A 25,516-nucleotide genomic window follows, 5' to 3' on the forward strand; every position below is an offset into this window, starting at 1 on the left:
CAGCAAGTCATTAAACCTTCTAGAGCCTCAGTTTCCACAACTGCAAAATGGGAATCCCTGGCCTGCCCACCTCACAGGTTTGCTGTGGGGATAAAATGAGACCAGATGTGGGAGATGTTTGTAAACTATGAAGAGTTCTACAGATGACAGGATGTCTAACTTCACTTTCAGAGCTGGATCTTTGGGTCCTATTGGGCAAGAAAGCAGATAAAGGCATGGGATCCTGGGACTGTGGTTCCCAGTGAGAGGTGCAGGAGCTGGAATACAGCCTTGGCAATCTCCTGCTCCCAACCCCCAGGGAAGGGAGGGGAGCTGCCCTCCTCCACAGTTATTTAGTGGATGTGGGAGAAACAGAACTTGCGTGGGAGAAGGGAAAGGGAACAGAGCAGAAACTGGAGAGCTCTAAGAAATTAAAAGAAAGAAAAAGGACACATGTAAGACCCTGGGAGTTTTCTGGATAAAAACAACACCTTTTATTTGCATGATACCCTGCAGGTCACAAAACACTTGGAGGCACTGGGTTCTCGTTAACCTACTTGAGGTCAGGAATGCCTTTGAGAGTCTGATGAAAGCTACATACCCTCTCTCAGAAAAAAGTAACTCATGCACACAACACATAAAACATTATAGAGCAGCACTGTCCAGCAGAACTTTCTATGAGGATGAAAATGTTCTGTAGCTATGCTGTCCCATACGGTCGCCACTAGCCTCCTGTGGCTACTGAGCACATGAAACATGGCTAGTGTGACTGGGGAAATGAATTTTAAATTATTTTGTTTTAATTATTTTCCATTTAAATATCCACCTGTGGCTAGTGGCTTTTGTGTTGGACAACATAGTTACATACTATTCCAAGGGATTCACAGATCCCTGCAGCTCATCCATGAAATACCCTTGTCAATGGACCCCATGTTATGAACTATTTGTGATGATTACAGTGTTCTCATAATAATTATCTCTTTTTTTGAGCTTACCGGATACATGTATCATGCCATTTAATCCTGTTGAAAACCCCATGACAGAGCTAGAATGGTCATCCCCATTTTATAGATGTGATTACTGAGGCACTGAGAAGCCTACCATCTTACCCCAAGTGTTGTACCTAGATCACAGTGGAGGACTGGGGACTGAAACTGAAGACCTCCTGATGTGAGACCTCAAGTCTTCCCCAACTCTCTAAAACCTGTCCTAAGGGTTTCACCAACTGAAGCCCCGGTTCCCTCCTGAGGCCTTGATAGAAATTATTTCTAGTAACCTAAAGAACTTCCATTCGCACTGCTATGCATCTTTAAAGTGACAAGCAAGAGCTTTGGGGGCTTCTCTTCTCCTTAAAGCCTCCAGCCCGGGCTCTACTGAGGCCAACTTCACGTTGGTAACTGAGTATTCTTCCATTAAGGTTTGTCTCTGATCTTCTCTTTGGCAGAGGGATGGTTTCCTGTTCTCCATTAGTCCTGTCTGATTCCCAAGGCCATAGAGGGCATGGTGCTGGTAAAGAAGTCAGGTTTCTCCATGTGGGATGCCAGCGACCACACACTGCCTCTCAAATAAAGAACCCGGAACCTTCATGCTGGGAATGCACTCTCTTTGCCTTCTACTCTGGGCCAAGAAATCCCAAATCACAATAGTGTTCACAGGCCACAGGACCATATGGGTCCACACCATACAGGTCAATCCTTCACCATGGCCTATGGAGCTTAACAAAACTCACTTCCACGTTGTGTCTGTGTCTCTACTCACTTCTAACTTCTAAAACTTCCCCTCATTCACTAGGCATATTCAGATTTTATCTTATCAGCCTGGAATTCTATTTTCCCCAGTTCTTCCCCCATCAAAAAATTCCTTCAAGGCCCAGCCCAAATGCCATACACCTCCATGAAAACTTCCAGCCCCCAAGCTTCCAGAACATGGTACCAAAATATACTGCTTACATGTCTACTGATATGCTTTGGCTGTCTCCCCACCCAAATCTCATCTTGAATTGCAGTTTCCATAATCCCTACGTGTTGTGGGAGAGACCCGAAGGGAGGTAATTTAATCATGGGGGCAGTTACCCTCATGCTGTTCTCGTGATAGTGAGTAAGTTCTCACAAGATCTGATGATTCTATAAGGGGCTTTTCCCCCTTTTGCTTGGCACTTATCCTTCCTCCGTCCATGTGAAGAAGGACATGTTTGCTTCCCCTTCCACCATGATTGTAAGTTTCCTGAGGCCTCCCCAGCCTTGCAGAACTGTTGAGTCAATTAAATCTCTTTCCTTTATAAATTACCCACTCTTGGACAGTTCTTTACAGCAGCATGAGAACAAACTACATCTACATAGCACTTTTTCCACACTGTCTTGTATTGCTTTTTTTTTTTTTTTTTTTTTTTTGACAGAGTCTCACTTGGTCACCCAGGCTGGAATGCAATGGCACAATCTCAGCTCACTGCAACCTCTGCCTCCGGGGTTCAAGTTATTCTCCTGTCTCAGCCTTCCAAATAGCTGGGATTACAGGCACATGCCACCACACTCAGGTAATTTTTGTATTTTTAGGAGAGATAGGGTTTCACCATGTTGGCCAGGCTGGTCTCAAACTCCTGACCTCAAGTGATCCTCCTGCCTCGGCCTCTCAAAGTGCTGGGATTACAGGCGTGAGCCACTGTGTCCGACCTGTATTGCTTCCTGAGTGTGGGATCCATGTTGCTTCTTGAGTGTGTGGTCCATATCACATTCAGCTTTTAAATTTCTAACCTCATTGAACAGAGTGCTTGACAAGAAGTAGACACTCAGTAGACTAGTGGTTCTCAAACTTATTAAAACACAGATTGCTGAGCCCCACCCAGAGAGTTTCAGATTCAGCAGGTCCTGGGTGAAGCCTGAGAATCTGTACTTCTAATAATCTCAAGTGACACTGATGCCACTGGCCTAGGGAAGCACTGTAAGCTTGAGAAGCACTGTAAGAGGTGTTTGTGGCATAAATAAAAGATGGAATGGATTAAAATTTCCCTTAAAAATCCTATCACCAAGGGCTCCAAAAATGAGCCTTCAAATGACCAGGATAAAAGAAATATATTACCAACATTTACTTCTAGATAAGAGGCAAAAATAGAAGCAGCAGAAAAAAAGAATGGCAACAAAAGATCAGGGAACCAGATGAAAAATGAAAACTGTCAGAAAAACTTTAGGAGCACCACTGTTGGTTTCCTTTTAGCCCTACCTGATAACTTTTTACAATCAGACCAGAAATTAAAAATAAGTTCATTTTTCCTTTTTTTTTTTTTGTTAAACAGAGTCTCACTCTGTTACCCAGGCTGGAGTGCAGTGGCACAGTCTCAGCTCACTGCCACCTCTATCTCCCTAGCTCAAGTGATTCTCGTGCCTCAGCCTCCTGAGTAGCTGGGACTACAGGTACGCGCCACCATGCCTGGTTACTTTTTGCATTTTTAGTAGAGACAGGTTTCGCCATGTTGGCCAGGCGGGTCTCAAATTCCTGACCTCAAGTCATCTGCCTGCCTCAGCCTCCCAAAGTGCCAGGATCACAGGCATAAGCCATCGCACCTGGCAATAAGTTTATTTTTCTGACTCAGTCATGTATTTTTAAATATTCTAGGGAAACACTCTGACTCAGTAAAACCAAAATTGGGAAATTTTCATAAGAAAATAATCAGAAATGAATGTCAAAATGATGCACAAGGAGAGTTGTGAAGACCTGTTTACAATAACCAGAAATTTGGAACAACTTAAGTGTTTGGCAAAAGAAATTAGATTCAATAAATTATGGTATGTCCATAAAAAGAATGCTATAAAACCTTTTCAAAGGTCTTTACAGGGGAATATTTATTGATACAGAAAAGATGCATGAGACAACAAATGAAAAAATAATCAAGCTAAAAAATAGTTTAAATAGCATGATCTAACTGGACAAAACCCACAAATAGATATAGAGAAATAGATAAAAACAGAGCTATGGAAAGAAAGCTATTTACCAAATTGGGAGTTAAGACAAAAATTATTTTTTAATTTTAACATTTCTATTTCAATCATTTCTACAATAAACACATACTGCTGTGTAATTTATTTACAGGGTCTTAAAAAATAAATGATAGTCTGTAGGCGGTTTATTCTCTCCATTTCTTCTCATGAAGGACCAAAGAGTTGAATTGAAGCCTGAGCATTTGTATAAGCTTTTCCCCACCCTGCTCTTTGGCAAACACCAACACAATTTGGGCTCCATTTATAAGGCATCTGCTGCACCAACCCTCTTTCTTGGTGCTTACTGGACCTGCTCAGGGTTAATTTCTAACTCAAAGAACCTAACTTTGAATAACTCCATACCACCGGCAAAGCGACTGACTTTGGGGAATGACATTTACAACGTATCCACTGTTATTTGGTCACCCAGCAAACTGTCATTTTTCAGAAACCAGGGCTGTCTCACAGACTGCCTTTCAATAAGGTGGGTTGCTTAGCAACTGCCAAGGAATTAAGAAGACAGAATAAGGCATCTGCCAGAGATATTTTATGACCAAAATGAGCTGCACTCATGTGTCTGGTTGTGTTCAAGGTAACCAAGTAAGAGATAACACTGGACTATTTTTGCATCATGAGGAAAAATACTTGGCTTCTGCCCAGAAGGGCAATTATCTCAAAGTCTTGGCAGGCCCCATGGTATGAGAAATGGTAACTGATACGGGGGTGAAAAAAAAAAAAAAATCACTGACCTTCATAAATACTGATGATATGAGGATGGTTGAGAGATGACATGATCTCAATCTCTCGTCTGATGTGAACCATGTCTTGTTCATCCTTAATTTTGTCCTTACGAATGGATTTTATAGCAACCTATAAAGTCAGGAAATGAAATGTTATTCAGAGAACTAAACAGATGCAAATCAGCCATTGGGGGAGTTTGGAAAATAAATACAGATGTTACTTGTTGGCAGAACCGACAATAACCAAAACAAAGCTTGGAAAAGCCCCCTGTCATGTCTTTCATATATAGCAAAAACATTCTTCTCCCGGCAACAGAAAACATCAGGTTTTAACAGCCTGGGATTTGTGATGGTGGTTTTTGTTTTTGTTCTTGTTTTGTTTTGTTTTTGTTTTTTTCATAAAGCAGAGGCTGCTTAACACGGCCAGAGTCATTTACTCGAGGAACCCTGATGCTTTGAAAAAAGAAAAAAGGCAAGTTCAGTTTACAGGGTATTGATGATTAAACATGGTTAGGTGAAACTGGTTACCACTCAGCTCCACTGTGCAGCTGCCACAGCGGTGGCTATAAAGAATCATTACTGCCTGGCCAACCTCAAGGCCAGCTCTGCCTCAAGCCTTGGTTTTTAAGACTCCAGGCTATGCTGTGTTTACGCAAGGGCTCAGAAGCGAATTCCTTCCTACATCCTTCCTCTTGCTCAAGGCACCTTCAATAGCACATGGTATGACTAGAGGGCTCTTCTGGAGACAAATCAGGGTAAAACAAAGCGAGTGACAGCTCATCTCCCTGCCCGACCCCTGTCAGTTTCCAAAGCTCAGTGCCAAAGTTGCAAATCCAAACTGCAGAGACCTGCTAGGGCCAACACACAGAGCAATTACTCAAAAGAAACACACCAAAAAAAAGGCAATGAATGACAACAGGAACCTAATAAGGAAAAGCGTGTTTGCCAATGGATTCATCTTTGCTCATAAACAAGCTGGTTGGTAACTTAATCAGATTGGCTCTAAACGGGCCAAAAACTACTTGAGGAAGGAGCATCCATGGGTAACAAAGAAGCCCACCAATCAATGTGCTGCCGGATCAGAAAGCCTGCCCAGTTCCCTTCCAGGCTGGTCCTCTTGTGACCTCGACTCTCATCAGTGGAGGTCAGGTAAACTTTCCTAGGGGAAAGGCAGCTAAACCATCCTTCTGGATTATAAGGGCATAGAGTTATCTGGAGCAAAGAAAGTCCTCGTTATCAGCAACCCACGGCTACACCTTGCCTATCACACAGTCAACCCCAGCCAGCCTCAGCAGGGATATATTCACTTCTGGGAGCACGTGCTACTTCTGACTTGCACCAGTTCTCCACCAAGCACTACAAATGGAAACATTTCTAAAATACATCAGTCCGTCTATGACTCAACAAGAACTGGGTAGCTGTTATGACTCTTTTCGCTATGTGCTGACCTCCCAAAAGACAGGTTATGTCTGACTAGCAGCTCCCTGGATTTCTCCTTTGCAGTCTCCTTATCCCAGTTGTGATTAAGTCAGCATTTGTGTCTTTACTTGACTCTACACTGGTAGGGATCTTATTCACTGCTTTTTTTTTTAACTCCAGTCCTTAACACCATGCTTGGCATATGGTAGACTCGAGAAAACATTTAGTGTAGACAGGCAGGCAGGTAGATAAAAAAGGAAGGAAAGATGAAGGAAAGGAGGGAAGCTAAAGGGAGGGGAGGGTTGATGTTATTAACTGATGCAAGCTCAGACCAGAGAAGTGGTAGCAGAACTGGGGCAAAAAATGTGGGAACCACCCCAGTTAAATAATACTGCCAAGACAAGCATAATGGGAAGAAGATTCAGAATTTCTTTAACATCTATCTACACAGGCAATAGAGAAATAGATAAACAAATATAAAACACAGGAGGCCCTGCTGTAAACCCAGGGGCAGGCTCCACCTCCCTTCGACCGTGGGTGGACCCATGGCTGGATAGAAGGAGGCTGCATGGAGATGAATGAGCCTCCCAGCTTAAAGGCCCCTTTTCAGCAGAGAGCCAGACTCAGAGCTACCCCAAGTCCTCACGACAGCCCCATTCAGTATATGGCAAGAAAAACTTCCCTTCGCTTACGTCAAATGTAAAGATATGACTGGATGGCTTTATTTTATCTGAGGAAGGGCTGTAATCCTGGGACCTTGTTCTGGGAGGAAGCAGACAGTGAACACACACAGGCTGTGGAGGGTGTGGGTGGCTGCTGGAACAACTCCTACATTCCTCCATAAGCTAAAGATGGTCAAGGGTAGAAACCACCCCTTTGATTATGCAGCAAGCTGAACTTGGCCTCAAGGAGGCTCTATTGTCAAGTTACAATAGGCATAAATTCTTCACCACGCAGGGTCAGAGGAGGGTAGCAACATTCTAAAGGGCAAGAAAATAAGCCCACTTGCTGATTCCCCCCTAACAGTCCAGCGAGGCGGAGGGTCCCACGGTGCAATCGCCAGGGGATGCTTTCAGCTGGGTGTGAAAAGGAAAGTGCCCACATTCTCATCAAGCCGTGCTCAGCACTGAGGAAACTAAAAGGGTTCCATAAATGTTAATAAGCATTGTGGCTGTCTCTCCACAAAAATGTTCCCTTTTCCTACAATGAGTTTTCCACTGATGAAAATGTAAAAGAGGGTGCATTCTGCTCCCCTATTTCAAAGGGGTGACAGGAAGTCAGGAGGAGACAAATGCTAGAAATCACTTTCATCTGTGCACCTGCCAAGGCTGGAGGGAAGACATTCAGCTCTACTCCCAGAGTGGTGGCAGACCCATCCAAGGTCCTGACAGCCAGTTAATGACAAGACAAAAAAAACAATACTGCTACTAATAATAATGGCCAGCATTCATTAGCCACTTAATAGATGGAGCAGACACCATGCTGAATGCTTTACACACCGGGGATCTTTGCACCTTTCTCATTCAAGCCTCAGCTTCACAGCACCTCTTAGGGAGACCCTTCCTGACCCCTCTAGCTGATAAGGCCACCCTTATGGCCACCTCCCTCTCTCTATACCCTTCCCATTTTATCTTCTCTGGAGCATCTCACACCAACTGCTTTATTAGCTGCATATTTAGCCTGTTTTTGTAGGACCCAGGGAGCTAAGAATGGTTGTCATATTGCTTGAGGGTTGTTAAGAAAAAAAAGAAAATCTCTAAATGCAGCTCCTGTAAGAGTGTCTGCTTGAGGAAGTTGAAGGATACACTGAGCCAGTGCACAGACAGTACTGCATAATGCTTAGGAACATGGCTCTAAGTCCAGGCTAAAGCCACTCTCTAGCTGTGTGACCCTGGGCAGGTTACATAACCTCTCTGTGCACCAGTTTTCTCATTCATCTAGTAGAGAAATAATAGTACCTGCCTCAGAGGTCCTGGTGAGGATTACATGTCAGGTGCTCAAGAATACGCCTGGGCCAGGGGGTCACTGCTCAATAAGTGTCAGTCTTTTTTAACCCAGAGTGAGTGTTCTATAAGTACAAACTTCCTTTCTTCCTTTCTTTTTCAGAGCAAACTTGAATTTCTCCTGGCTCCTCAAGGGACAGTCACTGGAGGTCTTAGGGACATGTTTCCAAAGTACATAAAGAACAAGAGCATCTCCATCCTGGGTCTTCACATTGCAACCTCACCTGAAATCAGGAAGATCAGATCAGCTGGTCACACACCATTATCAGCAGGGCTCCTGAGTCCAAACCAGACAGGAGGATGAACACCTTGAACCCAAAAAGCAATCCCAGGACCATTTCTCTACCCGCTCCCACACTGCCTCCTTTGACCATTCAGCTGAACAGGGCACAAATATGTTTCTACTTAAAATCAAAAGTCAGCCTCAAGATATTCACACTTCAGCCTATATGAAATTTGGCTGTTCATCCACTTGTTCTTTTTGAAAACCTACCATGTACCAGGCTACACAGGAGGGAGCCAGCGCGACTGCTCCAGCCCTCAAGGTGGGAGGTGGGGTGGGGAGGGTACGGGCAATAAGCAAAACTCACACCAGTAATTACATAATTACCCTCATGGCCAGGGCTACCAAAGAAATGCACAGACATGCCCGGCATTGCAGAGGAAAACTCCTCTCCAGTTTTCCTCAATTCTCACATCTACAAAGAAACACAGAGGTAAGAAGGGGCCCAGTAGGAAGAGATTACCAAACGTCTGCAATCACACACCCTTCACCCCCAAAAATCCCATTTGTTCCTGCACAAGTCAGAAAGCCTGCAAGGAGGAGGGAACTCAGGTGTTTGAGCCCAACTCACAGTACAGCCACGTTCATAAATGTTCTCAAGTCTAGACAGCACCGTGTGCCTTATAAAACGGTCTGCTTTTAAATAAGGCCACCCTATGGTTTAATGTTTAAACCTTCTGCAGCAGCAGGTTTGGTGAAGAACCTGTGAATCCTGCCCTGTGGTGCCTGCCTGTTTCAGAAGCAAACTCAGGCACAGCCTCCTCTTGAGGGTTGGAGGTTTTTCCTTTTTTGAATAATCACCAAAAACCACCTGCTCTGCGGCCTGCTGGGCATCCTCTCCCACATTCGCTGCTGTGGGTGTTCAGAGCTTGGTGACCTAGGAAGGGCTGGGGGATGCAGAGTGGAAGAGCACATGCTCAGACTGTCATCGGCTGGGTAACCTCAGGCAAGCCCAAACTTCCCAGGTCACAGTTTCCTCACCTGTAAAATGGGGTTAGAAAATCCTGTTTCTTGGGGTTGTTGTGAGGAGTGGAAACTAGGTAAGTAAAGGCCCCAGCGCACAGTATTCACTGAATGGCAGTGATTATAAACCACATTTAAGGGGTAATGAGCCCACAGCAAATCATATCATAGGTCTCTCAGCTCCCCTCCACCACTATACATATCCTCCCCCTCCCCACATTTGCACAGTGGCAAAAGCAGGTTAAAATTAATATCTGGCCAGCCCCAGGGTATCCTGGTGTCTTATCGAGAGGATGCCTGTGTAGTGTAGGACCAGCCTTGGGGGCGTGGCAGAGAGTCTGGGCAGGTGGTATGTTGTCGAGGCTCTAACCAAGAGAATCCCTGCCCTCCTCCTTTTGCAGCCATCTCCCTGCATGCTCATTCATTGATATAAGCTGGCCTTCAAGGAGTATTCTTGAAATGCCTCTCAAATAGGAGTCACCTGTGCATCTTGTAAAAGTGCAGATTCTGAATCCATAGGTCTGGGGATCCAGCCTGGGATTCTGCATTTCCAGCAAGGTCCCAGGTGATGCCAGCCCCAGGGACCACACTAAGCCAGGTCTTAGTGCTTTGTCTTTGACCCTGATGTCTCAACATTTTTTAATCAATGGCAATATTCTTAATAATAACAATAACTAGTATTTCTTAGGTGTTAACCACGTGCCAGTGGACTTTCTCATTTAAGCCTACCTACAATCCCATTTTGCAGATGAGAACATTGAAGCCAGGAAAGATAAATATTTCCCAAAGTTACATAGTTTGTTTAAAAAAAAAAAGTGGAGCTAGAATTTGAGCCCAGAGGCTGCTGACTTTTAAGGCTATGAATAAAGTCGGGATGAACAGAAAACATCACAGGGAACAGAATCTCCTGTAGGATCAGAAAGGGTCCCTAAACCTAGTGAGATGGACCCCCCTCCAAGCAGATGAAGTTTTACAGGGTCATATGTGAGGTCCCAAAAGGAGGGACTGGAGGGCTGAGCAGCAGGGAAGAAACACAGTCATAAATATGGCATTAGCATCGCTTAGTGAGAACAAGTTTGCATCCTAATCCCAGCAACACGAGCTGGCAACTTCCCTGCCATTCACAAGGTGTGATCTCATACCCAGGCACGTTCCACAGGAGCTGCAGGGCACGAAGTCAGAGGCAGCACAGGGGATCTCTTCTTACCTAGGAGCCCAAAGGCCACCTGCAGCAGGAGCAGGCAGCCAAGCCCAGCTGGAAGCTAGGGTAAAGGGCTCCTGCTCCTGCCTGGGAGATGGACAGAGTGTGGGGCAAGGCACGGCCCCACCGAGGCCACACCGGTCCAAAGCTCCCAGGATCACCAAGTGGCTTTCATTCAGAAAGGCTCTGCCCAACGACAGTCACCACGGTGATGTCACCCATCTTGCAAACAAAGCCCCTAATTAAATGACCCCCAGCTCTTTACGGAGGGGCCTGGCCAACTCAGAACAACCCCCCAGCAAGTTGCCATGATGCAACGGGCCCCATGGGAACCAAGCCAGCTCTGCCTGGGGCCCATGGGCCTCTTCTTCCCTTCCTCTTTGGCCTGTTGGTTCATGTCCTACATGAATGTATTTCAGAAGGAAATGGATTGGAAGCCAAGAGTTGTATCAGCAGGCTCTGAGGCGAGGCACTGAAGTCAGGGAGCACGGCATGTGTAGCTAGGAGCTTTTCCTTTAAAGAGTGGCATCCCCTCACTAGCCCCCATCAGCCCTTCAATCTTATCGGAGGTTCTGAAAATTTAAGCCTCTGTAACTTGGTTCTCAAACCTCTATTTCTCAAAATTCTCCATTAAAGAGATGAGGATTCCTGTGATTATATAGATTTCTCTACTGCCATGAAAAACGCATTCTATTTTCAGAACATAAACAACAAAGCAGATTGGTGCTTGACTGGGCCTGGGCCAGCTCAGGAGGGCCTCAGAGGGCTGGGACAATTTTATCTACAGGGACAGTCATTCCTTGGTCTCTAAGGCTCACCCCCACACCTCTCCCCTTCAAAGACTGAGCTAAGAATGTCATTATTGCAAGCGGTGATGCCACAAGGGAAGTGGAATTAATGACTAAGAAATAGTAGGCAGATTTACACTCCCTGTCGAGGTATGTAAACATAAGATACAAACCGTGGCTGACCAGGCAAGAACCAAAGAAATAGCAAAAAGGCCACCGTAAAGTTCGTGCTGAGTGGGCGTGCCAAAAGTGAGCCACAAATCAGCCTGAAAAGGACAGTCAGAGACTCCAGAGCACTATCTGTCCAAGGGTGGTGAGCAGATCACCTGCCTCTGATCCCCTGGTTAGGGGGAAAGGGGAAACATTGCTAAAATGCAGATTCCTGGGCCCACCCCAGAGCTAGTGAATGAAGATGGCGGTGTCCAGGGTAGGGGGCAGACCTGGTCTCAGCATTCTTTACAACCTCCTAGGTGATTCTGCTGCACTCTGAGGTTTGAGGGCAGTCACCTTAAAGCAGGGCAAATGTGGCCCTGACGATATCTATTATTCTGTAGCTTAAACAGGAAGCAGTTATGTTACACACTAGATGACTGATGAAATTAATGAAACTTCCATTTATACAGAGGGGAATTAAACACAGGCTTCCTTGAGGGGGCTCAGTGACTTGAATTAATTCACCCCTGGTAAATGGAAAGTTTGCCTCCAACGGGTATCTCCCTAGTCCCAGCCCAAGGTGGGCCTGTGGATGAAGTGAGGCCAGGGAAGCTGGGTGCGGATGGGTTACTTCACAGTCTACACATACAACCCAGAGCATGAGAAAGCCTCTGGTAACACAAGAGACGCTAACACAGGCAATATCAGATTCAAAGAAAGACTGAAAATGCCAGGCTGTTTAGCTGAGACTGGAGTTGCCAAGCAGCTGTTTATTTTTGGACTTTCACATCTCTGAAGCCAAATGCAACACCAAATCAGAATTCTAAAGTGCAACTGTTTTTCTTCCAGGTTACAATTGCCCTGGGGAGGGAGGGAAAGGGCTGGGCCAGAGGGCTGAGGTTGCTTACAACTTGGACAGCCTCAACCAGTAGCATCTGATCACTCTGACACTGTTTATAACAAGGCTTAGATAAGCTTAAGGTTCTGCAACTTTTATTTATCAACCTCCAAACTCAGAAGAACCCAAGCTAGTACTACTAAGAAATCCAGCATCTGCACCTTGGGCTCGTCGTCAGTCACAGCAACTCAGCCAAGGCGACTCCTATAAGCAGAGGGACTCGGATGATTACGCCACCGGCTCAGTTTCCTCACCTGCAAATGAGGACGATGATGGTACCAACCTCACAAGGTTGCTATGGCAACATGGCAGATTGTGTATATGATGAATGGCAGAGAAGGCAAATAGTACCTATGGCAGAAGCCAAAATGAGCACTGTTATCATCAGTGGATGTTAGAGCTGTAAGGACTTAGAATGTTCTACGCCAATCTCCTCATGTTACAGATTGGGAAACTGAGTCCCAGGGAGGTTAAAGTACATACAGGCCCCAAGTTCATGAAGTTATCGGTAGCACTGGAATTGCAACAAGAGAGTCCTGATTCCCACTCCAGGAGGGATAAACACTCTGAGCAAGGGGTCCTTCCTAACCAAATACTAAGCCACAGTGAGCAGCAGGGCTGAAACTGCCACAACAAAATTCAACATTTACATGGGAGGCTGGCCCCAGTCACAGCCAAGTCCCCAGAACTGTTGCATCATTAATAAACCCAGATGGGAGTGGCAGATACTCTTCAGGGTGCTGACAAATCATGACTTGTGTTGCAGCGTGGTGCATTTCACCTCCAACTATTGTCTGTCTTCACATAGCTATTCCAGAGACGCTGTTTTCAGTTCAGTTCTATCCAAACCTTCCTCCAATTTCTGAAGACTGATTTAATATCACCCATGAACACGCATACTTGGGAAGTTTCCATCCCATTATTTCTTAATTCATTGCAAACATTGCTTTTAAATAACTTCAGGCCACTACTGAATCACTAACCTTGGGGACAATGAGCTAGGAACACAGAGACCTAAGAAGCAAAATTAGTTTTCCAAAGGGAAAGGAAATTAGTCAGTTGAGTTCAGCGGATCCAGGTGAGCAGAACCAAAAAAACTTTTCTTCATTTCTTAATATGGTAAAATATAACAAGCAAAAAAGAGGCATGATTTTCTATCTTATTTCATACTTTAATCATGAATGGTTTTATAAAAAAGTGAAAGAGAAGATTCTGCAGAAGTTATTTTTATCCAGACAGAATCTCTTCTGTATAGAAAACTGATTTAGAGCAATCAGGATGTATAAGACCTATTGGATAGGGTGGGAGCAACGGTGCAGGCTGCCGTCTGTCCCCTAAAGCCTCTGGAGAGCACTCAGGAGCCCCTGAGGCCTCTCTCATTATCTCCTCACAAGCATCTTTTTCTTCCAAGAGAAGCTCTCATTGTCCATTATTCCTAGAGTTAACAGGCTGGTCCCTGCTCCCTAGCCCATTGCAAGATCCGTCGGGAGGCTTGTCATCTCCCTCATTAGTGCTCCACAAGCCTGCCTGCTGGGATGCTCTTGCTCATTGCAAATGCACAGCCCCAAGAAACCGCAGGCTGAGCTCAGAGGCGTGTGCTCAACCCCAGACGAGCATTTCCTGCCGTCCCAGCATGGGGATGAGCCTCGCCCAGTACTCAACTCTCAGTTCCTACCCTCAAGGAGGCTGAGGCAGGGGTCTGTGGTCATCTCAGAGACCCAAGTTGTGCCCTGGGTTGGGAAGTGTGCTCATGCCCCTAGACACGCACCTGCCATTTTCTCTGCCAGGATCCTCCACACCCTGTCCTTGCCATTAACATATTCAGTTGACCAACTCCTCTGCATCCATCTGCTGCAGACATGGCCCATCCCCTGCAATGACCCCTTTGCATATATGGGTCCCCTTTTATAACCTTGCTCACCATTGCTCATTTCATGCTTCATTTGCACGAAAACCATTTCTGTTTTATGCACCATGGCATCTCCCGTACCGAGTATGCACCTAATGTATGGTATATTCAAAAAAGCTGGAACCCAAGTATTAAGAAGGACCCTTGACAAACAGAAAACCATAGTGGGACATCTGATCATTCTGGTCAACCTAAACCCCAGCCACCTGCCCCTGAGCCTTCTTTTACTTGCTCACCTTTCAAATGTGGAATCCCTTCTTGTCCCAAAATCACTGAGCCTGAACATCTTCATCTTCCAAATGGAGATAATAATAGTGCCCACTCCAGAGGGGTTGGGGGTGATTCACAATCACAGCTAGCAATCATAATAACTACCAGTTATCAAGCCCTCACTATGTGCCAGGCCCTCAGTACCTTTCTGTTAAGCCTCTCAACCTCTCACTCGTTAAATTCTTACAAAAACATTATTATTTCTGCCTTCTCAATGAATATAACCTGAGTCTGAGGGAAGTTAAGTAACATGCCCTAAGGCACATAAATAAATAGGAGATCTGGGTCTCCATATGCCGAAAGACCATACTCTTAACCTCTGAAGCACACTGACGAAGCAATCAGCACAGTGCCTGGCACATTACTATCATCCCCAACCCCTCTGGGGTTACATAAATACGAGCTGAATCAGAACCTCTGGACATGAAGGCCCCATCAAGGCCACACTGCCTTGTCGCCACCAGAAGTCCTTTTGTTAGCTAATATTTAAACCACTTCCATCTTCAAAAGTACACCTATCAATCAGTGTTCCTGCTGCTTTCTGTGGGACCAGGTGGGCAAAAGGCAGAATTGTATGGGAGGGGCTGGGAGGCATGTCCCTAAAACGATGTGGGAATGAGTCAGCTCCACAGCAAGCAATTTTGGAAAATCTGTTCTGGATAAGGCATTGATCCAGTCCTAGAGAACATGACCTAGACCTACCCTTCAAGTTGCCTACCATCCAATGGGAGAGGCCAGTAGTCACAGGGGGTCCTCCCCACCCAGCCCCTATTCACTCTTCTCTTGGTAGGAACACCCTGACTTCACTGTGAGGACTATCCCTACCTCCCAGATGCCTTTCGAAAGAGACCAAGATACTTCACCCTCTCCCATGCCAACAGGCAGGCATACGACTCTAGAGCTGGCCCTGGAGATGCCCTTTCTAAGGTTTCAAGAACCGTCCCAGCAAAGTGTTCTTTTGGGAGCCCACAGGCACATGATGTGTATACACAGAGATGGGGCCTCCTGAGAAGTCATTCCATGGCTCCCTCATTTCTATCCCTGTGTCTTTCTCACGCTCCTAAATAAGAATCAATTCAAACCAGAAAACTGAGTCTCACTTTGCTCAGCTATTCATTTTCCTGTTTCCAGAAAGAGCCAAGGCATTGTCGCTGCTGCCTCTTTTTCACACTGCGTGCCTTACACTCAGTCATCTCCTCCATAAAGTGGGCCTATTTCACTTGACCGGTGCTAGTTGAAATGCAGTCTTCAGGACCCACGTAGACGTCATTTTTTGTAATAACTTCCTCAAACACCACAAAATGCAATATTAAATTATTGTGGAGCTTTGTCCCGTTTCGGGGGAGGGATTCATTAAGGATAACACTGACCTACTTTGCACAAAGGTGCAGGAAGTGCAGCCGCATTCTCTGCCAAAAAATGTTCACACCTACAAAATATTTACCTGTCACTGTCCATGCTATATAATGACAGCCTAACAAAAGGGAAGGTCATTCATTGTCAATGCCCCAGACATAGCAAGCAGAGACTGCAAGCCAGGAACTGCCGTGTTCCCCTCTGTGTCCTCAATATCTAGGAAAGGATCTGGCTCTATAGTAGTAGAATTCCAATAAATATTTGTTGAGCTTAATTTTAACAAAAACGATGACTATCGTAAGTCTTAATTTGTATAAGAATTATTCCTTTCTTACACATCCACCCACTACCACCAACTTGGCCCAATATCTACAAGTTGCTGAAGTCGGGCAATCTACCCAGATTCCACTCTGGTCCAAGTGGCCTCTGTACTTGTGGCTAAGACCACAGATCCACGGAGGCAATGCCATGTTGCATGAATGACCTCCCACTTGTAGATATGATGTCATCCCACTTTCTTTTATTCCCCCCACCACCACCCCACAAGACAGGCTAGAAATTTTGCAGGAGAGGAAAACAGAAACCGAAAAGAACTCCCCAAGTTTCCACAGGTCACGAAGGCCCCACCCAAGTTTCAACCCAGGTACTTAGATCCGATGGCCAATGCTGCTTCCACTGGACCACACCTGTTGCCACATTTGTCAAATCTATGGAAATGTGTGCTAAGGAAGAAAACACTCTTAGCCCTGGCATTGAGATGCTTTCTTTCTCTGGAGTGTAAAGCCTTGGGGGGGGAAACTAGCTCAGATAGCGGATTGCTCAAATGTCATGGAAGGTCTGGTCGGAGAGCTAATCAGAACAATTTGAATGTGCGGCTAAGCAAGGACACTCCTTCCTGGATCAAGCGTTGCTTTGATGGCAATACTTTATAAGAACCATTCCCTTACAACAAAACTGTCAAATCCAGCAACCACAGGCCAGAAACATCCCTGCGGAACTCCGCCAAGCTGCTTTCTGATGTACTGTACACACAAATACCAATATTCCCCAGATGTTCTCCATGTAAAACATTTGGTTTGAGACACTGCTCTTCTTTCCCAAAAACTTTTACATTTGTTTAATGGACTCATACAGTTCAGCTAAAATATCCTGGAGCAGACATCTGAAGCCAGCCCGGGTCTAATGTGAGCATCCCATCTGTGGAAAAGACGAACAAGTAAATAAGACCGTCCTTCCCAAGATTTATGCTCCTTGCATCTTTAAGCAGGTCATAAAATGTAAGCTATGTAAGGATAATAATGCAAGTTGCTTTCAAGTGTGTTTCTGAGTCCATCTCAGTATTAATCTAAGACTGATGTTCCAACAGAGACTGGGTCTCGCATGCTAACGAGGGGACTAAATTCTACTTCTTACTGCCTCAAAAAAGAAATCTAAAAATCTGTCACCTGAGCAACATAGATGATTGAGATACAGGTAGGTTTTTCCTGGTTTTAATTATCCAAATATAGCAATAGCTTCTTTATGCCAAAACCACTATCCCTTAACCTGTAGTGTAAAACACAAGAGGTAGCAAAATAGGAAATGCACTTGACCTTGAGTCAAGAGACCCAGTTCAGCCACAACCTAACTGAGTGACCCCAACCAGCCCTATTTACCCCAACGCAGCTCATCCTGTTACCCAGAAAACACAACTTCATGCCTGGAGTGCTATTCAGCCCTGAAGACTTTGGGGAAGGGAAATAAGCCCTTAGAAACGCCACTCAAAGAAATGCCATGGATTCCACGCACAGAGCCCCTGCAGATGGTCACCCATAGCTTTCCCACTAACACAATTACGAGGAAAGCTTAGTCACAGAAAATCTGTAGGGAAGCTGGAAAAAATGGAATTAGAAAGCTGAGAGACACAGCCTCACTGACAGAAGCAAGACATGACAACTCACTTTCCCCTTAATCTTTAACTTTTCTGTATCTGGTGAGTTTTCAGTATTGAGCATGCACTATTTTCGCTAAGGGAAAAGAAGAATTTTATTTTTTAAAAAGGTCACAAAGAGGAATGAAAGTTAATGAGGGAGATGACAGACACAAACTATAAATAGTAGACATGAGAACTCCAAAACACAGTACAGAGGACCATCGAGGAGAATTTTCTCAAACTCATCAAGAAAAGGTTTTAATTACCTTCAAGGAGCTTTGTTTTAAGAAGGCAAGAAAGTGTGCATCCCGATGAGAAAGAGTTCCTAAAGAAATGCCTGCAATGTTTAAGAGGATTGGCTCTTAAATGGGTGAGCTTCAATTGTCTGGAAAAAATATATATTTAGAGCACTCTATTTTAACTTATTAGTATTTCCACTTAACCAAAGCATCCAATTAACCAGCGTTCTCCATTCCATTTAACCAGCGTTCTCCATTCCATTGACTGAGGCTCACGGCAGGCTGAACACTAGGGGCTGTTGGGCTACTCTCCGCTCTTCCCACACCGGTCCACACAATGAGCCAACTACCCACCCTCATCTCAGCCAAGTCTACCGCTTCCAGTACGGCAGTCTCTACAGACCACGGCCTCCAACACGACCAGAAACTTACAGTACCACTGCAACTGGCCCTCTGCTAAGGATAAGAAGTCCAATTTCAGACTTAGATTTGCCCTCATCATTGCCAAGAAAAGACAAAGTGATGTGAGATGGCATACAGAAAATGCCCAATATTGTGCCCAACATCCAGTATATGCTCCAAAAACACTGGCTGTTCTTATCATCTTTATTAGTATAATAATAACAAACAGACCTTATGCAGAGGTGTGTTCAAATACAAACACCACAATGAGAACTTCAAAATCTGAGACTCAGAGAATAATGTCGGGGGCAAAGTGAGAAGGGGGCTGGGAGAAAAACAGCAGCTGTCGTCTCTTCTGAGAAGCCATTTCAGGTCACCCCACTAACAGAAGTCCCTCCAAATGTACTTCTGTAGCCCCCAGGGAATTGATTTCGCAGGATGGAATTATTTCCCTGAAATAAACAGACAGTCAAAGGTCACTACAACTGGGGCCTAAAAGAAAACAAGCCAGCTGCTGATTTACAGGCAGCCTATGATGCAAGATAGCAAGAGGTCACGGCCCAGGTCCAGTGCAATGGCTTCGGACACACCAGTCCCACAGGGGCGAGGATGGAGGAGGGGGCTCACCTTCCTGTGAGCAAGGTTCCAGCTTGACCAGGCATGGATGGGGACACCTTCAGGAGAGCAGACCCTTGAACCTCTGCTGTCAGCACGCTCTAGCCAGTGGCTCTCAGCCCTAGCAGTGCATTACAGTGACCTACAGGTAGGTCACTGATACTCGGGTTCCTTCCCCAGACAGCCTCCTTTGGTTAGCCTGGGGAAAAGTCCAGACGTCAGTGTTTTGAAAAGATCCCAGGTGATTCTCATGCTCAGCCGGGCCTGAGAACTAGTAGCTGCATAGTGGAAAGAACCCACAGTGGGGTCAGGTAGACCCGAGTTTTTAACTCCAATGCCGTCTTGCTTTCTTGAGCAGATCAGCCACTCTGTCTGAGCATCGGTTTCTTTTAACCCTAAAGTGAGGATGATCATCACTCCCCATCACAGTGTTGCTGTGAAAATCGTACAAGATAACGTATGTAAACTGCCTCATCTAGTGTACCTTGCAGAAGGCACACACAAGGTGGTTTCTAAATGTTAACCCCTCCTCATTTCATGTTTCTCTTTTCAAGGTATTCCCATGTGGGATAGGAGTTCTAAGCAGCTCTCAGTTCTAAGGGGTCTCTTGCCTTTCTAAGTGGTTCAAAAAGGGTGGGAGGCTGGGCGTGGTAGCCCACACCTGTAATCTCAGCACTTTGGGAAGCCAAGGCCAGCAGATCACTTGAGGTCAGGCATTCAAGACCAGCCTGGCCAACATGGTAAAACCCCATCTCTACTAAAAATACAAATATTAGCCAGGCGTGGTGGCAGGTGCCTGTAATCCCAGCTACTTGAGTGGCTGAGGCACTGGAATCACTTGAACCTGGGAGGCAGAGGTTATAGTGAGCCCAGATTTTCCACTGCATTCCAGCCTGGGGTACAGAGTGAGACCCTGTCTTGGGGAAAAAAAGTGGGGGTGGGGAGGGAGGTACATCCTTCCTGAAAAGCAGGTATGAACGACACTGCTGACAGAATGGGGTGGTGGATCCCTACACACACACACACACACACACCCCTATTGGGTGAAACAGCAAAACTATGTAAAACCTGAGTCACAAGCAGCAAAAGAGAGGAAAATCCAATCTTAAAGATTTGCTTTGCTTTTCCCGTCTAGAAGAAAATCTATCTTGTGTGTGACACTTTCTCAGAAACTCTTTGCCTGTGCTTCTGCCTCCTCCATCAGACCAGGTGAAGTCTTATGCCTGGGTGTACGACACAGGGCTGCTGCACAGTAGGCCCAAGAGAATGGCCATTGAATAGTTAAGCTCCTTGGGGGCAGAGGTAGACATCTGTAGACCAACAGTGCTCATAACATCCACACGTGGTAATCCCCTAAACAGGCATTTCATAAGTATACCAGAACTTTGATTCCAAGCAACTAGCAGAAAAGGATAAAAAGGCACACTGGGCATTCAGGAGGCAGCTGCCCCAAGTCCAGTGGCCACGAGCAGCAGTATCACAGCAGTTCAGGATTTTCAGATCTTACAAGGAGTATAAACATGGGCAAGTGACTTAATTTTCTGTGCCTGTTTATCCATCTGAAAAATGGGGATGATAATGGTGTTCACCTCTTAGGGTTACCATGGGGATGAATTCAGGTCAGTGACTGACATGCTTAGACTACTGCCTGGCAAGTAATTGCTGCTATGTAATTGTTTGCCACTATTATTACTCCATGATTGGATAACAAGAAAGAGACCTCAAGTTTCAGGTCCAAATAGGAGCCCTCCATTTATCACAAGAGAAGGTAGAGACTACAGAAAATGGTGTGGTGTATCCCCAAATGAATATAGCAGCTAGCTTCCCGTTGTCCAGAGCTGTGTTCTCAAAATAACATATGGACTTCCCCCATCACATTCACTTGAGTTGCTTCGTTAAAATGCAGAAGATACTCAGGTGTCCCTAAGTCCCACCCCAACCCTGTTGAATCAGAATCAGACTCTCTGAGGTCAGCGACAAGGATGGCATATTTTAACAGGTGCACCTAGGAGACTCCCATATCCCTGAAAATTTAAGAGCCACTGGATTGAATAAGCTCCTTACCTAAAGCATCTATGTCTGTTTGCTCATCACTATATACCCGGAGCCTCGCATAGCACCCAGCCTGTAGTCCATGCTTGACAAATATCAGATGAATCCACTCCATGGTTTCAACTCTAGAAGTATGTGTTCCATTTGTTTGCAGGCCCATTATGTGTTAGGCTCATGCAAAGCAATGCTGATTCAGGCAATTTCATTCATTCTAAAAATCGTTACTGGGTGCTTAGTGCATACCAGAAACTGTTCTAGACACTGGAGATACAACAAATGTGATGAACGAGGTTGCTCAGAAATATAATACTTTATAGATCATAATGCGTGCTGTGGAGCTAATAAAGCAAGGTAAGGGGCCAAGTGTGTGCCACATCCTCATTCAACCCAGTGTCTACAGCAGCACTAGTCCTGCCCAGCAGAACTTTCTATGATAACGGAAATGATCTATTCTGCAACATCCCATGATAGCCACTAGCCACATGGGGCTACTGGGCACTTAAAATGTGCCTGGTGCCACCGAGGAACTGAATGTTTTATTTAATTTAATTATAATTAATTTTAACTTTAATAGCCATATGTGACCCTATCAGACAGTGTAGGTCAAGAGGCAAAGAGGCAGATATGTGAGCTGGAAATTACAACACAAGGTAATATGAGCTATAAGGAGGGGAAGACAGAGCACCATGTGCTATATCAAATGCCTCTCACCCAATTACCAGATGCCCTAATGTTCTCTGGCTCTGGGAATTGAAAGAACAAGGTCAGGTACGAGGCATTGTGCTTGGGCTGGAATTTTTACAGCCCATGAGCAGTTGAAAATGGTATGCAGCCCAGCCAAGCCCCAGAGACTGCAGCTCAGGATCACACCATCATCTGCAAAGCCAGGCCACAGCTGCCAAAGGGATCTCTTTCCTCCCGTCATTCTGCTGATGGTCATTTTGTCCTTGGCTACAACGTCCCACTGGGCCCGAGACACTGCAAGGATTTTATGAGATTTCTTCGCTTTAAGCGTAAGCACGATTACAAGCCTCCTAAATTCCACCGGAAAATTGGTGGCTAATCCAAACATTTCATAAAATTAGAACTCACTGTGGGGCTGAATGGAATTCAGACTGTGCCGCCACCAGAGAAATACAAAATATTCATTATAATTTTTTCCTTCATGAGCTGTTTGAAGAAGCAAGTGCTTTTTCTGCTTGAAGCAGAGGGGTTGGGGGAAAGGAAGAGTTTTTGTTTTTGTTTTGTTTTCTCTGCGGTTTGCAAAAAGCATCACCAGATGAAAAAGTAAGGAATCCTGCCTGACTCCCCGATCCCTCAACTAGCAGGAATAATAACAAACCATCCCAATCTTAACTGTTCTTGCCTTTATAAAGGCAGTGTTTTTCCTGGAAAATGGGATTTTTTTTCCCGGAAAATTGGATTTTTGCTCCTTAATTTTTTTCTTAGGCTTCAGCCCTAGAATTTTTATATCCTGAGATCTCATTAGCAGAGGAGATACTGCAATCATTCATGCATGCGTATCAGCAATATTTACTTGCCAAGCACTGTTCTAGGCACTTGGGGTACATCAGTAGGCAAAACTGATGGAAACCCCTGGCCTGGTGGAGCTTGCCTTTTAGTAGAGGAAGACAAACAGAAGAGAATCCAGCAACTGCCACTTTGAAACAATTTTGGCGCAAGGCATGAAGATTCATAAAATGCAGTTTCTAGAAGGGGCTTGAATGTAAGCTGCAAGGAAGGGAGCAGAAACGTCATCTGTCTCACGATGGCTGTCTCCCTACCATCTAGAGTGGTATCTCACACAAAGAACGTAATCAATAAATATCTGTTAAATGGCCAGGTGTGGTGGTTCGTGACCATAACCCCAGCACATTAGGAGGCTGAGGCAGGTGGATCACCTGAGGTTAGGAGTTCGAGACCAGCCTGTGCCCCGTCTCTACTAAAAAATACAAAAGTCAGCTAGGTGTGGTGGTGCACACCTGTAGTCCCAGCTACTCGGGAGGCTGAGGCAGGAGAATTGCTTGAACCCGGGAGGTGGAGGTTGCAATGAGCCAAGATCACACCACTGCACTCCCACCTGGGCGACAGAGCCAGACTCCATCTCAATAAATAAATAAATAAATAAATATCTGTTGAATGGATAACAAATTCTAAAACAAAAATCTGGCCCAGAGCGCTCATCTTACAGATAAGTTAGCTGAAGCCATGGAGGGACATGTCTTGCCCAAGGTCACACAGCTTAAGTTGTGGCAGTGATGGAACCAGCAGTCAAGTCGCCCAACATACCCAGACTCATAACAGTCCACAGCCATTCGACAAATATTTATTGCATTCTGACTGCGTGCCAGGCACTGAACTAGGCGCTGGGAGGAAATAAATGAGTAAGACATAGAGCGACTGGGATCATGAAATTAAGTTCTTCATACTGCTATTTTCCCAAGCACGGAGGCAACTTCTCTGTGCTTTAAGTCCGGCTCCAACAGTGGCTGTAATCGCGAACGCTGAAGTCAGATGGTCCAGCCCTACATCCTGTGATCCCGGCTCTGAGACTTTGGGCAAGCGGTTGGACTTCCTCTAAGCCTCTGCTTCCTCATCTACAAAATGAATGTGATAATAATACAGGTTTGAAGGTGAAAAAGCGGGAAATAGTTAGAATAGTGCCTGGTGCACACTGATCACTCAATGATTCCTGCTATTAGGGTTGTTAGGGGAAGGATGCTCCCTCTGCCCTGGACCTTCCTGCACAACCAAATAAGTGGAGACTTCCACTTCATTTTTCTCCTCTCTAGGATCTCTACCACCTGCTTCACGCCCACACACTCATTCGCTTCCTCCCTCAGTATTCCATTTGGTCCTGCCTGAAAAACAGATACCCACAAACCATGAGGAAGATGCAAAATGAGGTTCTCCTCAGGGCAGCAAGCATATCACTGCCCTGTCTCTCCAGGCAAACACGTTCACGGCTGGGCTTTGAGCTCACCAGAGAAACAGACCATTAGCCTCCTCCCTGCATGGCTTCTGCTAATAAAAGAAAGCGTTCACTTCCAAATCTACTAAGAATCACACAAGGTAATTATCTTGCCTCAAGGACCACTGAGAGCTTCTAAGGTTTGCTGGTATCTGTCTTAATTGATACTGAGAAAGCCCAGGCTGCCTAACGGATGTGTTTGATAGAAAGTAATAACATTCTGAGAGATTAAAGAAGAAAAAAAAAATACAACAAGAAATCAGTCTCCTTAAAAGGACCAGCAAGGAGGGATAAATGTGGACCACAAAGACTGAGGATCTTCAAATGCCAGGGTTAGATGTACACTCTAGAAGCAAGAGGTGGGTGAACTCATTGGGGCAATATCTTACTCTCTGTTGCCTCCCCCTGTGCCTAGCACAGTGCTATTCGAATAAATATTTTTAAACCAGCTACCTGAGAGAGGCAGAAGGGAACACCTGCCACAAGAAAAATTAACAGTTATTTCTACTCTTTCCTGGGAAGCAGTCTAGGCTCATAATTTCAAGCTCAGACAGACATGGGTTGCCTTCCTGCCATCATCCCCAAATTACAAACAGTGGGGCCCTGGGCCTCAGTTACCTCTGGGCAAAGTCAGGTGACAGCATCTATCTCATAGAATGGTTCTAAGAGTTCGGCGAGATGACACGGGCAATGCACTCAGCACAGGGCCTGGCAAATAAAGTGCTCAGTAAAGGTTAGCTTTATTTGTTCATCATCAAGGATGAAAGAGTAGCAAACATATGAGTCAAGTCTTCCCTTTAAGTGAGACTGCAAAAACATCCCTTCCCCTGGGGACAGGGCTCTCTTAAGTCTTTTCCTCATCCCTGGAATCTTGCCTCTAGCCTACCTGTCACCCAGGATCAAGAAGCCAAGCTCTCCCGCGTGCTCAATGTGCCCAATCACTGCTACAGCCTTGGGAAGACTAAGTGGTGTCCCCAGAGAGATCCTGAGAGCAGAGGCAGCCACGAGCCTCTGGCCTCACTGGGACCAAAAGCAAAGTCCCTTTAAAGTCTAAACATTTAAGGAATGAGCAAAGATTCTTCTGAGCAGCCCAGCAGAACATGAGCTTACCCTCCTCTGAATCACAAATAACAACAAATAACACTGCTTGACAACTGGCTTCATGTCAGGCACTGTTCTCAGCATGTGTGTGGCCCATGAGTCCTTGTGACGACCTAGGAGTTCAGTTCTATTACCAGCCCATTTTACAGATGACAAAACGGAGAGGTTCTTTGAGGATGAGCACTTTCTTTTTTTTTTTTTTCCTTTTCTTTTCTTTTATTTGAGACAACTTCTCGCTCAGGCTGGAGTGCGGTGGTATGATCATAGATTACTGTGGCCTCCAACTCCTGG

The 25,516-nt window shown here is 45.4% G+C and overlaps 1 protein-coding gene across 3 annotated transcripts in view; it reads right to left on the reverse strand.

Annotated features, from left to right (window-relative positions):
- The window catches only part of NUAK1 (NUAK family kinase 1), a 76,820-nt gene that overhangs the window by 39,455 nt on the left and 11,849 nt on the right, over positions 1–25,516 (reverse strand). Inside the window, exon 2 of one of the 3 annotated variants that reach the window (XM_015431474.3) lies at positions 4,700–4,820. The exons of the other annotated variants lie outside the window; for them this stretch is intronic. Coding sequence (XP_015286960.1) covers positions 4,700–4,820 — 121 coding nt within the window. The remainder of the gene's footprint in view (positions 1–4,699; positions 4,821–25,516) is intronic. 3 annotated transcript variants of the gene reach the window in all.

Source organism: Macaca fascicularis, chromosome 11 (assembly GCF_037993035.2).
Source record: "Macaca fascicularis isolate 582-1 chromosome 11, T2T-MFA8v1.1".
NCBI classification, from domain to species: Eukaryota; Metazoa; Chordata; class Mammalia; order Primates; family Cercopithecidae; genus Macaca; species Macaca fascicularis.